The 16,604-nt window shown below is 37.1% G+C and overlaps 1 protein-coding gene across 1 annotated transcript; it reads left to right on the plus strand.

Moving 5' to 3' along the window:
* Nucleotides 1-4,935: 4,935 nt before the first annotated feature.
* LOC124280466 (vesicle transport through interaction with t-SNAREs homolog 1B-like) lies at nucleotides 4,936-12,185 on the plus strand. Its single transcript, XM_046716402.1, has 7 exons — nucleotides 4,936-5,054; nucleotides 6,054-6,112; nucleotides 6,581-6,691; nucleotides 6,802-6,861; nucleotides 7,856-8,029; nucleotides 8,486-8,547; nucleotides 9,204-12,185. Exons 1-7 carry the CDS (start codon nucleotides 4,955-4,957, stop codon nucleotides 9,292-9,294), a joined length of 657 nt encoding a protein of 218 aa, XP_046572358.1. The 5' UTR covers nucleotides 4,936-4,954; the 3' UTR covers nucleotides 9,295-12,185.
* The last annotated feature ends 4,419 nt before the right edge of the window (nucleotides 12,186-16,604 follow it).

Here is a 16,604-nt window from a genome sequence, read left to right on the forward strand (position 1 = left end):
CTGCCATTTATTACACATATTTGGGTGTATATCATTGGAAATAAGTTTATCATAAAAAGTCAAGCAGCCTTTAGATGCTTTTACTAGATATATCTGGCATTGGTTAATATTTAAATCCCTGACTGGTATTAAATGACAGTGGTTAAGAGTATCTTTCCAAGAGTCGGGTAATACATGTAGTAAATATTTATAATCTAAAAAAGTGTCATTGATACCATATATTTCTTTTAAAGATTCTATTGTCAATAATCCAGTTTCATCACAAATATCCCTAATATTTATCATCCCTTTATCTGCCCAGTTTTTTATGAAGTTTAATGAATTTTTAAAATTATGATTAAACCATAATGGCTGGGATAGAATTTCATTAATGTTATTTGGATCAATACAATGTTTTTTGTGGAATAGTTGCCATGCGTTTAGCACATCACGCCAAAACGGATTTTCAATCTTAAAGTAAGTTTCAGAATTTGCTCCAAAATTAAATATGTCTTTAAAAGGTATATTGCATGGATTATCCTTATCACCTCTTTTGAAATACTGTCTTAAAGTAGATAATTTCAAAGCGTCTATAAATGTTTTTGAATCAATCATTCTCAAACCTCCTTCTTCATAGTTGTTTTTAATTACATTCCTTTTTATTTTATCATTCTTGTCATTCCAAATAAATTTAAAAAACATTTTGTCAAGGGACGTGATAAATTCTGCTGGTGGGTTGGGCAAGGAACTAAAAATATGGACCAATTTGGAGATTGTTAGAGTTTTTATTACTGTTATTTTACCAATAAGTGTTAAATTTCTTTTTCTCCAAGATGCTAAGAGTCTATTAATTCCCTCCAGTCTCTTTCTTGTGTTGATTACCCATAAGTCTTTAAGATCTGGTGTAAATGTAATACCTATTACATCAAATTCACCAATTACCCATTCAATTTTCAGATCATTGCATATTTTATCCATAGATTTAGCTTTGGATCAAATCCAGATTGCTTTTGATTTGTCTAAATTAATTTTCAAGCCTGACATTTTGTAAAACCCATTGTTTCAATAGCAGAGTACAAACTGTCTTCAGTTCCATCAAGAAATAGTCCAGTATCATCGGCATATTGATCCAGTTTATATTCATTATCATTGATGACAATACCTTTGATGTCTTCATTATTTCTTATCATGCAACCAAGAATCTCAGCCACAAAAAGTAAAAGATATGGGGATAGTGGGTGCAATACTTTGTAAACAGCCATGACTACCAGTAGATAGAAATATGCAGTACTATCGGCATAAATCGGCATAACTAACAGTCGACACAAATACGCAATACATCAGCTAAATCGACATGACTAATAACAGTCCATAAAAATATGCAGTACTTGCTAATCGACACGACTAGCAGTCGATGAAAATATGCAATACTTACTAAACCAGCATGACTAACAGTCGATAAATATATGCAATACTTGCTAAATCGGCATGACTACCAGTCGATAAATATATGCAATACTTGCTAAATCGGCATGACTAACAGTCAATAGAAATACTGTAAATCACGAATTTTTTGCGAGCATGATATTTTTGCGAAAATTGCGAATGACTTGAGCTCGCAAAAATATCATGACGCAATTTGCTGGTCAAATGCTATAAACAATCAACAAATAACGTGTCTTATTTTCTCTTTATTATTTACTAGTTCACATATGCAATACTTGCTAAATCGGCTTAACTAGCAGTCGCATCATACAAATATAATGCAGTACTTGCTAAATCGCCATGACTAGCAGTCGATAAATATATGCAATATTTGCTAAATCAACATGACCAGCTGTCGATACAAACATGCAGTACTTGCTAAATCGCCATGACTTACAATCGATAAAACTTTGCAATAGTTGAACAAACGAAGCTACCGCAGCTAAACGTCACTATTCTTACGCCAGTAGCAGTACAATAGGTAGGAGAATCTTCCTGACCGGTCTCATAAGATTTTACTCCAGGTCGGATGTCTGATGCTAAAATTGTAACGTTTATGTGACATGGGTGCATAATCAATATTCGACATAATTGTTTAAAGCTCATACAAGACAGGAAAGCTTTACCGAGGTCACAACATTTAGCAATCCAAGGTACTATATCAAATATGGGTTACACAGTCTTAATGTTGTGGTGATACGAGGTTCGGTCAAAAAGTAGTCGGCCTAACAATATTCTCGTTGTCCAATGTTTGTTACGGACCACATATATAACCATAGGGCCATTTGCTTTATGATGCCCTTAATTCCTAACCGCCAGATATATGTTACTTGCAGGATGCTGGGGTGCGCATCCCCCTTTTGTCCTGAAAGTTTATTAAATGACAATAGAAACTCTCGTGAAAACGGGTGAAATGAACTCTGCAAACTCTCGAAACCGGTTTAATGGCATGGCGGCCGTTGCCATGGTCTATCGGCGATGAAAACACAGGATTTGTGTGCAGGCTATCAACTGTCATTGATGAACGAATTAGTTTGGCGAAGACCATTGATCGTAACTGGGAACTGTTTGACGGAGTGTAGCTCATAGTGCATGTTTAACCTTAGTTCATATGAATAAACTCGCATTCCAGCCGGCTAGACGTCGAGCACACCTTGGTATAGTGCAAAGTCGTCTAGTTATATGCTGGACTAGTTTAACCTTGTCTTTACCGATGTGACACACCGGTGTGAAAGGACTCGATCCCAGCCAAGGATGCTAGCGTAACGAGGCAACGCCTGCGCAGCATACCCGAGAAACCAGGCTGGGAAACTCCCGTCACTCCGGACACGCTCGCAAGAGTGGTCTCCCTTTGTTTATTTATGAGACCGACCACACACACAACCCATCTTCTCACATTCGCGAGAGATAAAGTCTGATTGCAATGCTGGTACGTGAATTCATCGAAACTCCACAGAGAGCTAGAGATACAGTCACTCTGACGTATTAATAGACAATGTCATTCACCTCACGGTCACATTTGTAGTAAGGCTACTGTATCTTAGAGTGACGCTCACAGTCTCTGAATATATAATTTTGAAAGAAAGAAGCCCGCATCAGGCCAATACATTATAAGATTGTAGTTGCTGTTAAACAGAGCGTCGCTCAGAACTACGGGGAAAGTAATTATAAGGCGGGCGGAGAGATAAGGACAAATAAAGGACACAAATGCACGAACGCACGCACGAACGCACATACACTTAGCTGTAAAAGTGCTTAACCACATTTCATCTCATCTCACCTCACTTCATTGGTGTGAGGCTGAATTATTGAACGACTTGGGCAATCTAACCCAGTTACTCACAAAGTATTTTACAAAATATTTAAATCAGTTCATTCGGTTATATAGTATGACCAGAAATTATTGAGAAATTTTGGAATATGTTTAATTGGATTTGTAGTATAAACAGCCTTTACCAGCTATCAAGTGCGTGGTTTCATTCAAGAGAGACAACTCCGTTAATCCTTTTTCATTAGTTTGTGAAGAGTTATCCCTTCGTTTACTTGCTAGCAGACGACATTTTCAGTGATCCTCAGTATGGATGATTTAGAGAAGAGGAAGTTGATTTTAGAGTATTATAACAAGGACATCAGATCAGCTAAAGTGATTTCAAGTAGAACAGGCATCCCTTTGTCCACTGTTTATCGTGTTTTGAAAAATATTGCAAATGGATATGGCATTGAGCACCAGGGAGGCGCAGGTAGGCCCAGAAAATTGACTGTCGGTGACAGGTGGCGGCTTGGTATTCTTGTTTCTAAAAACGAACGAACGAGTTTAGAAAACTTAAGGCTGGATATGATTGATAGAGGAACTGTGGCTGTCTGTCAGGAGACAATTAGAACCGAGCTGCATGCAATGGGTTGGCAGAAAAGTCGAGGAATTCCATCACCGATCATGAAACCTGAACAAAAGGAGCGAAGGTTGAACTGGTGCTTACAGCATAGATATTTTAACTGGGACAATGTGATTTTCTCAGATGAAAGTTCTGTGTGGCTGTTTCCTAATACACTGAAATTCTGGACCAAACAAACTGAAAAACCTTTGTATCAGCGCCCAAAGTACAGTCCGAAATTTAACGCGTGGGGTGGCATATCTGTGTTAGGGGCAACGTCCCTCTGTGTATTTGAAGGGAATATGAACAGTGAGCGGTTCACAGATATTTTCGAGGGACATTTACTTCCATCTGATCACGTGTTCTATGGAAATTTTGGGATTTTCCAGCAGGACAACGACCCAAAACATCGTTCAAAGCATTCACATCCCTGGACCCAAAATATGACATTATTAGATTGGCCAAGCTATAGCCCTGACCTAAATCCAATAGAAAATGTTTGGGCACATATGAAGGAAAGTGTCAATAAGAAAAATCTGACAAATATTGCTGAAATGAAAGAAGAGGTGGTCCGATATTGGGACAGCATGGACCACGACTTTCTAACTTCTTTGATCAGTAGTATGCCCCGCCGCATTGAAGCCTGCATTGCTGCCCATGGTGACTTGACAAAATACTAACTGTTCACCTGTCTTTGAATCTGGAGTTATGTTTTGCTAATATTCACATTTAATTCGTGAGTAATGAGTGAACAAAAAAAATTACAATCTTTTAATTCTCAATAATTTCTGGTTGTACTGTATAATGTACGCATAATTAAGGGTTGAAATGAGTGATAAACTTGAAATGGCTGAACCGGCATGAATAGTTACTCTACTGGGCTGATTCAAACATATACTCTCTGTTTTCATATCAACAACATGGACGCGTTTTCGGACGGGGGTAATAACCCGAGAGAAAGAATACGATACAGCTGTTGTTTAAATAACGTCTAAACATTTTACGACCGCACACCCGGTGATGCGAACCCTTCTTGTTCGAGTCACGCCCATGTGTGTTGTTTGTGTGTAGACGAGTTGCGTCCCTTAGGAAAGTCACATGATCAGAAAAGAAACAAAATGTCGTCGGAGAAGTTTGAGTCACTCGAAGATGACTTGACAGCCATAATCGATGATATCAAATTCAAATTGGAAAGAAAACTACCCCATTATGTTGGAGGTAAATTAGAGTGGATATCAGAATATTTTCAGTGGAAATTATGTTGAATCGGTTGATTGGTAAATACTGGAAACACTGTCAATTCTGAAGCCGTATCATCGGCGTATGATATAAAATGCAATCGCTCATGATCAACAGCTGAATGTGTATCAATAGTTCCACCTTCAAGATTTCTCAGAGACTACGCACAAAGAGGGGATACTAAGGCAATTTGAAATTAGTATTTGTTGACAACTAGACCAATTATTGTTCACGTATTCAAGTTACTGTTTGCATAAAATATAGTTGTTGGCACTTCCAGACTGGAACATGAAAAAAATAACTACCTTCTGCCAAGACCCGGTCTTTTCTCGTTGTGATGCTGGTCACTGATCAAACGGTAGTCATTAATACAGTTCAATCAATACTAATATATATGTTCTCGGTTATGATGATCACAATAATCATGGATTCATTGGCCATTAAATAACCAAGATTGAAGAAAAGAAGCTACCAGGCCAGTAGTTCATATGAATAAACTCGGGGGCCTAAACTCGTATTCCATCCAAGGCCTACACCTTGGTATAGTGCAAAGTCGTCTAGTTATATGCTGGACTACACGTCCAGCAACCTGATAATGTCTCGAGAAACGTCATGTTTTGACTAATCAAGATACATTGAAACATGCTCGGGGACATTATCTGACATTATCTTCAAAACACACAAAGGTAGTTTTCAATTGTGTCACTAATTATGGTAACCCTAATAAACATTATAAGGATGTAGGGATGTATTTTGGAAAAAAATACCAACGTTGTCATTTCCAGTTCAAATTGATTCAGGAATTTCTTAACCATCATCTGTTATGATTTTGTTTAAAGAATATTGTCAGAATATATTGATGAACTGGTGAAAATAGTCCAAATACTACTATGTTTTCCTGTCATGTTTGCAATTATTTCAGAAATATATATTATGCATCTGAGACTGTTTGATTAGTGTCCTCACTTTAACTTTCAGAAGAGAAGAAAAGTGCCATCCGCCAACTTGAACGGAAGCTGGAGGAGACACATCTTATTGTAAGTTGTTGCTTGTCAACAAAATACTGATAGAATCACAACAAAAAATAAAAATAATAAATTTCATAACAAGAAATGTCCCCTACATTTCAAGATCATGTCATGTAAGACATGATGAATCCATCAATTGACTTTGCTCTCAAGGTTTTTGGCATGATTATAAAGTGCTGGAGTAGTCATGATAAAATACAATAATGTTGCCCTTATGAACTTTGTTTGGGTGAGCATTGTGAGCCAGGGCCTAGATTTTCGAAGCTCTCTTAGCGCTAAGATAGTCGTAAGTGCCATACATTAACATTAACTTACTTACGACTCTCTTAGCGATAAGAGAGCTTCGAAAATCTAGGCCCTTGGACTATTGGTCCAAAGGCAAATGATAATATGAAATACGTGTCACATTTAGAAGTTATAGTCCTGATGATTATTTAATTTGTTAAGCCAGGTAATGTAAGCTGTGTTTATTTTCAGCTCCAGGAGATGGAAAGTGAGGCAAAGATTGCTCCAGTGAGCTACAGAACACAGATGCTGGGGAAGATCCGGAACTACCGGAGTGATGTGGAAAGCATAACCAGAACACTGGTGAGATCTTCTCCTGGCTTCATTTATTGGTTTGATCTATGTATCTGGTGAAGATTTTGACTAATACCAAGATTATTAAGTTGGTGAGTTATGTGTTTGTTTTTTTGCAGAAAAAAGGCAGCGGAGGAAGCGGCAGAAGCTCGGACAACTTTGGGTTTGACAGAGAGGATGTAAGTAGGATATTCAAAAGTTAAATAGTCAGACTTTGTAGATATTCTCAAACGTCTCTATGTTTGTGGTCACTAACGTCATAGTAAAACTAGCATATATATATAACAAAGAGGGTCAAATGTTTAGTTGGATTCAGAAATTCCATTTTCATTAGACACAAGAATTAAGAATGTGCCAATCAAACACTCTAGGTACATCGTGTTTAACCCAGGGTTCTATGTTGATGCTTTTTATAGAACACTTACTGATGTATTCTCAAGTATGGTAATGCCATTGTCTCCAGCTAAATCAATGATATATTATCATGATTATTCTTACCACACACCACACATATTGTGACCCGAATTTGCCCTGCCTAGATTCCAGTATTTATTTGTCACTGTGGTACAGTGGGTACAATGTGTAGAGCCCATTTCTGGTGTCCCTCACCGTGATACGATGGTATTGCTTGAATATTGCTAAAATCGGCGTAAAAATACTCACTCACTGCAGGGATTTACAGGACGCGAATTCCTGCATCCTATACCCATAAAAATTGACAATGGATGCAACAAAATTTATTGGCGCGTCCACAGGGACGCAGAAAAGGTCCGAATACATTTTGTAAAAATTCCAATCAAGTGACAATAAGTTATCACCGAGTTTGCTACTGGCTGGGTAAGGGTATCATTTGCAATTTAATTACTGTAACAATGTGATGATCATGATACACAATACAATAACAGTATGAATAATAATATTTAAGTGTCTGGGACCCCATTTTGTTGTCCAGGACCCCTGGAAAATTAAGAGTATGAGTCCCAGGAAACTCAAATTCAGGACTCCATGTAAATCCCTGCACACTGTGGTATAGCTGTATGCTGACCATGTTGCCTACAGCATCAAAGTACATGTACATTCACTCACTCATTATTAGTTTCTGTAATTCCATCCATTGCATAGGAATGAATATTTAGCAGCGGCACTGCCATTTTCAACGTCTATGCATTTTAGAGGATCGAAGCTTCCCAGCGAAGTAAGTTATTACAAGGTCACCAGTCATTGCAAAGAACATCGGAGAGTATTGCACGATCACAACAGATATCTGCCGAAACTGATCAGATTGGTGTGGAGATCATAGATGAACTGGGACAACAGAGAGAAACTCTTGTCAGGACACGAGAGAGGGTATGTTCTTGTGTTGTGTCAGATCTGGCTTGTTGTGACGTAGGTTAGGGTATCAGAGGAGAAGGTATGGTCAGGTTATGTTCTGTTACGTCACAGGACAGGGTATGATGCTGTTATGTTCTGTCGTGGGGCAAAAAAACGAAGCGCCTTTGAGCAGGTGATCTGGATACTGGCGCTATATAAATATATATAAATAATAAAAATTAATAAATAAAGGGTATAATCCTGAGAACATAAACTGAGACCCATAAGAAGTTTGTCAACACTCATCTATCCCTAAACTAGTTGTCATGATAATTTGCTTTTGTTGTTGCTCATGCTGTCAACCACTAGTTTGCTTGTCATTCAGTTATGTGAAGACTTTGTGGTAAGCCATTGACTTTGTTGATTACTATATCACTGAAACAATGTTGATGCAGCATTAAATTTTACTCACTCACTCATTTGATTCTTCAGCTAACAGACACGGATGCCAACTTGGGCAAAAGCAGGAAGATCCTGAAGGGAATGGCAAGAAGGTAAGGTCAATAAGGTCTACGCCTGCTTGGAAAGGTTTTGAAATTGGCAGTGGACACTTGAAAAGGCCAAATAATTCAATGTATTTTTGTCATTTTATGGATTTATCTTTAGCTGACTGAGCTTATCACACATTAGACAGGGTGGTGGGGTAGCCTAGTGGTTAAAGCGTTTGCTCATCATGCAAAAGACCCAGGTTTGATTCCCCACATGGGTACAATGTGTGAAGCCCATTTCTGGTGTCCCCTGCCGTGATATTGCTAAAAGCGACGTAAAACTAAAACACTCACTCACACATTAGACACTTTGATGAAATGTATATGTAATATATTTGTTTGACAGCAGATGTACCGTAACCATGTCTGCCAAATTCATGGCCTTTTAACTAATTCAAAGCACTTGTTAGATGTACACCTGGGACTAAGTCAATTGTTGTACCAAAAGTGTGTGGATTGTTGCTCATGATATCAGTCACTGGTTTATCCAAATGTTTACACACTGCTATCATATAGATGGAATATTGCTAAGTGTGGTATTTAACAACAAACAGGTGCTTGTATAAGCTACCCCTATTCGAAAATTCGTTTTTCCGTGATTTTTGTGTCAGTTTTACCCTGAAGTCATATCAGGCATTAATCCAGTGTTTCAATCTCTTCAGATTGATGACCAACAAGATGATTCTTGCAGTGATAATTCTGTTCGAGGTTGCAATACTTGGTGGCCTTGTGTACTGGAAGTTTTTCAGTTGATCCTGGCTGGTGTTGGGACTTGTCTAGCAGTGAGATTGACACTAATACATGATTGAGACAACTGGTTGTCACTCTGCAGCCATCATCAAGATGAGACCAGCAGAGAGTGTTGGAAATTCTGCACAGGAACAAATCAACTCCATATCCCAATTGCGTAGATCGATGCTCATGCTGTTGGTCACTGGATTGTCCCATCCAGACTCGATTATTTACAAACCGCCGCCATATAGCTGGAATATTGCTGAGTGCAGCGTAAAACAACAACCAATCCAAACCAAACAAATCAAGTCAATAAAACAGTTCTGATTCCCATCCTTAGCAAAGAAAAAATACTGAAAATACTCAGATCCTTGGTTAGGATTTCAATCTGTGGCACACTGTCTATCTATGGAAAATCAAACTGTCTATCTCCACTGGATGGACATTATAAAGAACATTGGATTTCTATAAGACCATCAGTATATTTTTGGGTTTCTGTTCTCCAACCTCATGAGGAAAAGCTAATGTGGGCAGTTGAAAACAAAAGAAATTGAAAAATAATTAAAATGTTTTCATTAATTATGTAACTTATTTTATGAAGTTTTGAAAAGCAGTTCATTTTGTAATGATTGTTTTGGGGGATAAAAAGTTCAAATTAATTATTCCATATACGTGTATAATGTGTACCGTCCTCTACACAACTTGTGGAACAAAAGTGTGCACTATCCACCAGAAAATATGGTTGTCTTTAAATTAATTTATGATGATTATCAGGTTGCTTTGATTTGGAAATTGATAGTAAATATAGATGAATAAAGATTAATCTGACCTGTTTTTATAAGGGTGTAAGGGCAAGAGTATTTCTTTTTATCTCATACATTTGGACACCAGTGGAAAATCTGATATCAGAAAACTTTTCATTATCTCAGTTCGGAATGAAAATAGAGGCTGGTGGGAGATAGGAAACATAGAACAATACATGGACTGCCTAAATATTACCATCCAAAGTAGGAAAAGATAGTGATTGACCATAATGATTGTAAATTATGACCAAGGGCTTTCATTAAGAAGGGGGACAACTTATGTATTAAGGAACCATTGTTCATCACCTTTATTTATTTATCAACAATTAACATCACGACTGTATCTGCGACGTAGCATCACTTGACAATGGCATTGTACATTTCCACCATGAATGGACAATCTGCCACAATAGTCCACAAGTAGAGACTTACTGCGGATCTGGGTCTGGATCCACAAAGCGTTCATAACGTTACGACCTATCATATCTCTATACTATATCGTTGGCTTACAAATGACATAGTGGTCTCAACCAAACCACTTTAAACAGCATAAAATCTGAGAAGAGTTATTACTAAGGTCATGTAATGATGTATGTTGGAAGAGTCAGTGAATCACAAGGTAAGTTTAGTAATGGTATTGTTAGATATTCATGGCTTGAGGTAACTCACCGCACAGCTTAGGGTAAGTCTACAGTAATGTAAAAGAATATTGGAGTCGAATTATTCCTTCTTATATTTAACCGTGGCAGATCCTAATGCAAATGAAAAACAAGCATGTTAGTCAACTGACATGCGTTGACAGGATAAGAAAGTCCCAAGCTGCCTAGCAACAAACGGGTATTGTCAAAGCTTGTACAAGGCCCCCAAATAACTGCTGGTTTGGTTGAGAAGTAACAAACTTCCTCTTAAAACTTTCTCACCTTTGTAATATGGCAATAGTTAATATTTTGATGCAGTTAAATCATTTTCTAAATTTACTGAAATTCTCAAGCACAAGAATTATCAGGAGGCATGATTAATTCAGGGCAACTACCGGTAAGTCGAATAAGGCATGAGTGCAGTTTTATTTAAAAGATGTATATATTGTTTTTAGTATGCTCAGGTTTCTGTACACTGATCATGTACGAACTGTATTTATTGTGTTCTGATGTTTAATGCCCTGTGTAGCATGTGTGTAACAGCCATTGTTTTAGACCTGAACAAATCAGGTCATGGAACAGTGACAGAATGTATCATTTGTTGATGCAGTCTTGAGTGAGTCATATCCTAGTGCTGGCTAAAATGTTTGATAATCGGATATATCATTGATAGGAAAGATTACTAATTATTATTGATATGAAAATTGTGACATCAATAATATCATACATTAAATTTTGTTATGGAAAAATGTTTTAATTTTCTCACACAGTATACAAATTTAGGACTTAATGTATGGTCTGCTTTAAAATTATGTTCAGGAAGTTGTTTTGTTCATAATCCATGCAAAAACAGTGATGTGAAATATATTCATTTCTTTCATAGACTATTGCTCAAAGTTACGTCTCTGAAATTTATCAATAATCGATCGCTATTCAGTTAACGATTATCGATCTCTATATCCATAGCCATCCCAAATCGTGTCATTTGACATATACAATCTAGATTTATTTTCTTTTAACCTCTGAATTTTACCACTCATTTTTGAATTCAGTCAACAAGATTCAGGTAGGCCATTCTTATTTTACATCAGTATGTTTTAGTGTTATGAATTAAAAAAAGTTGGCTTATCTGAGAGTCGTGTTACTCAAGGAGTTCTAAAATTTCCTTTGGGACTACCGATTTACCATGACATAGATGTGATGAAAGCAGCTCAGCACATGTTGTTAATTAGTCTTGCATAGGTCAGTGAGAATGTTGATAAAAGCTGCTCATCAAACAACCCAGTTGATCATATGGTTTTAATTGTTGTTGGTTTAACTGGTCATAGAACTGAATTAGAACTGATATGTTTCTGAAATCCTGTCAAGTTTTGATGGATTTGATTCAATCTCAGGTTCTTGATCAAGCATGTCAAAGTTTGATGGAATGACCATTGTTTCAATTGTCATAAATAAATATTTATTTTCTGTAGTTTATGTTTGGACTTTTTCAACCCAAGGGGGTTCATATGAGTTTTTGAAAGGATAAGTATGGATGTCACTCACTTAGGAAGGGCGGTGAGGTGACCTACAGTGCGCTTGGCTCAAAAGCGGACCGATGAATTGCAATCTAACTCGAAAACTAATAAACATAACATACTCAATGAAACGCTGATCATAATCAAAACATCAGACCAACTCTGTGATTTGTTTGCAGAATTTATGTCCTAAACTTAAAAAAGTTGTTTAACAAACTATCATTAAAATATTGACACAGTTCACTATTTGTTATGAGGGAGGAGTACAGAGAAAGGGACAGCCAGGTGTTAGAGAAGCATGTGCACAAGTACCGACAAAGGTATTGATTCATTAACCTGTGCTGTGCCGTCTCCATCCTTTCTCGAATACCTGGCTGTCCCTTTCTCTGCACTCCTCCCTCGTAACAAATAGTGAACTGTGTCAATATTTTAATGATAGTTTGTTAAACAACTTTTTTTATTTTTAGGACATAAATTCTGCAAAAAACTCACAGAGTTGGTCTGACGTTTTGATTATGATCAGTGTTTCATTGAGTATTTTCTGTTTATTAGTTTTCGAGTTAGATTGCAATTCATCGGTCCGCTTTTGAGCCAAACGGACTATAGTGGTTAAAAGCGTTTGTTTGTCACGCTGAGGGCCAGGTTTGATTCCCCACATGGGTACCAAGTGTGGAGCCCATTTCTCGTGTCCCGCTGTGATATTGATTATTGTTAAAACCTGTGTAAAACGTGACTCTCTCAAGGAATGCACATCTGACATTTCAGACATGTATGAATGCTTGTGTTTTCAATCACTCATTGTGGTTTGTGATCCAGAATATTGTTATATGACATGCAAGTAATTGAATCAATCCATTAAGTTATTTATCATTCTTATTAGCATTGCACACAGTATCTTTTGTATATCTGTACATTATCAAATGATTTTGTAAATATTCTTTCAAATAAAATAATGAAATATATGGGATGTTTATTTTCACTCTGAATGGTAAAGGTCCTTCTACAAGTAGGTGATTGAAGATTGACCAACTTCACTAAGGGGAGGCATAACAGAACATATGGAATGAAATATCGACTGCTTTTACATCTGTTGATTGTAACTACCATCAATAGAAAGAGTGGAGTGATAGACACCACAACATCTACAGCTGTATAAGTTGAGTGTTGACCACAACATGGCCAACTGGACAGCTTAACATTTACATCAGTGAATCCCTGGACTTGCCGTCTCTCAGATATGACAATATATGACAATCATAGATAAGCTGAGATCTTAAGTTGACCCTTAAAATCAATATCAAAATGGTATGTTCCATATATGACAATCTCATATAAGCCGAGGTCCTAACTTGACCCCTTACCATATATGACAATCTCTCAGATAAGCCGAGGTCTTAACCACCAGCCTTTGTACATCTTATATGACAATCTCATAGATAAGCTGAGGTCCTAACTTGACCCCTTACCATATATGACAATCTCATAGATAAACCCATGTCTTAAGTTGACCCTTAAAATCAGTATCAAAAGGGTATGTTCATTGCTTCTAACCACCAACAATACAACAAATTATCAAATTACAACAAATTATCTCATAATAAAACGTTCTTAGCATATCTGGACTTACTTTGCAATCTAGTTTTTAAATTTTACTCAAAATGTCATTCAATAATGTCAGTATTAATTGGGCCAAAATCACATGTACCTCCGATACTTATAACTTTGGTCTGTATTATTCACACCAATCACAATCATATTGCATCTATTCACGCCTTGAGTAGTAATATCATCTATGGACGTCATTGTCTATGGATAAAAGTCCATGTCTTGCAGCATATCCCTGCATCACAAGATACAGCAATGATTTGTCCTTCACATAGCATCTGCATCACAATTTGTGATTTCAATCAACAGGAACCAGTGCTTGTCGTAAGAGGCGACTAACGGGATCAGGTGGTCAGGCTCGCTGACTTGGTTGACACGTCATCGGTTCCTTATTACATAGATCGATGCTCATGCTGTTGATCACTGGATTGTCTGGTCCAGACTCAATTATTTACCAGGGATGAGAATGAAGTTTTGAGAAAAACTCTGAAAACTAGCCAAAGCTCCTGATATTTAGGCATTTTAGACCTTTAAAACTGGCTCAGAAATGACAATATCATGAACACAGCAACCATTAAAAACTTTTAAATCTGCTGAAGCACATTCACACAATTGTCAACGGATTTAGACGATTCACAAAAATGACCCTTGGCCTTATGAAATTCCCGGAATTCCGCAGATCCGCGGAAAATTCTCATCCCTGATTTACATACTGCCACCATATAGCTGGAAAATTGCTCAGTGCGGGATAAAACTAAACTCACTCTATCAACAGGATTAATTGAAAACATTTGCATCAACAAGATTAATCAAAACAAACAACAAAACACATTCTTACCTAATCCACAGCCTTTATTGTCTATCTATTTACACGTTCTATGAGGAACAGGAATGAAAGGAAGTTTGCAGGTTCGAGTGTAAATACTGAATTACCTTGAATAAAGTTGCTCCTGGAAGCTTGTTAGCTTGTATGAATTACAACACAATAATGACATTATGTACAAAGTGTATCAAATACCACTTGTATTCTTATGCAAAGCACATCTTAAAGAATCAAAATTCAGGAATGAGACGAGACACTGTTTCTACAAAATATGGGAACATCATGAATTATAAGAATGAATGTATGAACTGCAAAATAATGGAATTCTAGCAAAGGATAAAAAAGATTTACAATTCTGACAATTGTAATTTAATCAAAAATTATTTAAAATACAACTGCTGCTTGTTAACATATTCAGATTTTCTGGACTGACTGACTGACTGAGTTTGGTTTTACGCCGCTTTTAGCAATATTCCAGCAACATCACGGCGGGGACACCAGAAATGGGCTTCACACATTGTGCCCATGTGGGGATTCGAACCCGGGTCTTCGGCGTGACGAGCCAACGCTTTAACCATTAGGCTACCCCACCGCCCCCAGATTTTCTGGAAGGATGATTCATAATGAGAAGGAAATAGTTGTAACATTAGTTAGTGATACCAGATTGTATATGGGTTAGACATATATTTTCACAATATGGCAACACAAAGGAATATAAAGCTTGTAAGAAATTCTATTTACAATTAAAACTTTTTACAACTGGAACACCAACAATATGCACCACCATTGTTCTAGAACAATATGTAAAGGAAGAAACATTGACTTAATAAATTTGTTTCATAATGATCTCATGATCATAAAACAAACCATTGGGAAAACAATCTTATCCTATATCATGAACAAATGTTTAAAGATTTAACTGAATGAGAGAATTGAAGTGGGTTGAATGTGAAAAATACGTTCCAATTAATGTTTATCCTTAAATTATAGAAAAAGTGTTGTTAAGGTACTTTGAGCACGTCCATCTTAAACCCCTGAAGATCAGTGTTATAACTGGCCTTCAGAAACCCATGCAAGTCACCAGAGGTGACTGACAGGATGAGGTGGCCAGGCTCGCTGACTTGTGACATTGTCATATTTTGGGACATTGTCATATCCCATATCACTGACTTGTGACATTGTCATATTTTGTGACATTGTCATATTTTGTGACATTGTCATATCCCATATCACTGACTTGTGACATTGTCATATTTTGTGACATTGTCATATCCCATATCACTGACTTGTGACATTGTCCTATCTTGTGACATTGTCATATCCCATATTACTGACTTGTGACATTGTCATATCCCAATGCTCCTGATTTGGATGGTTGTTGTATAACGCCACACTCAACAATATTCCTGCTCTATGGCTCTAAATAATCGAGTCTGGACCAGACAATCGAGTGATCAACAGCATGAGTATTGATCTATGCAATTAGGATATGATGCGTGTCAACCAAGTCAGCGAGCCTGACCACCCGATCCTGTTAGTCACCTCTTACATCAAGCATGGGTTGCTGAAGACCAATTCTAACCTGAATCTTCACAGGTCCAATGCTCATGATATGAATCACTGGTCCTACAGCTGGGATAAACAAATAACCGTATCCTTGTTTCAAATGCTTCTGCAGTCACTTAATCATACCTATATTATGCAATGTAGACATTTAATAACACGGATAATGACACAATGTCAAACCTGGAAATTGGATAACAGAATCAGAAGATGCTGGTTCTTCTGTGATTGGATCAGATGAAGTAATAAGTATAGTCTGTTTGGCTCAAAAGCGGACCGATGAATTGCAATCTAACTCGAAAACTAATAAACAGAAAATACTCAATGAAACACTGATCATAATCAAAACATCATACCCACTCTGTGAGGTGTTTGCAGAATT

Source organism: Haliotis rubra, unplaced genomic scaffold (genome assembly GCF_003918875.1).
Source record: "Haliotis rubra isolate DU_JTF1 unplaced genomic scaffold, ASM391887v1 Scf268, whole genome shotgun sequence".
NCBI classification, from domain to species: Eukaryota; Metazoa; Mollusca; class Gastropoda; order Lepetellida; family Haliotidae; genus Haliotis; species Haliotis rubra.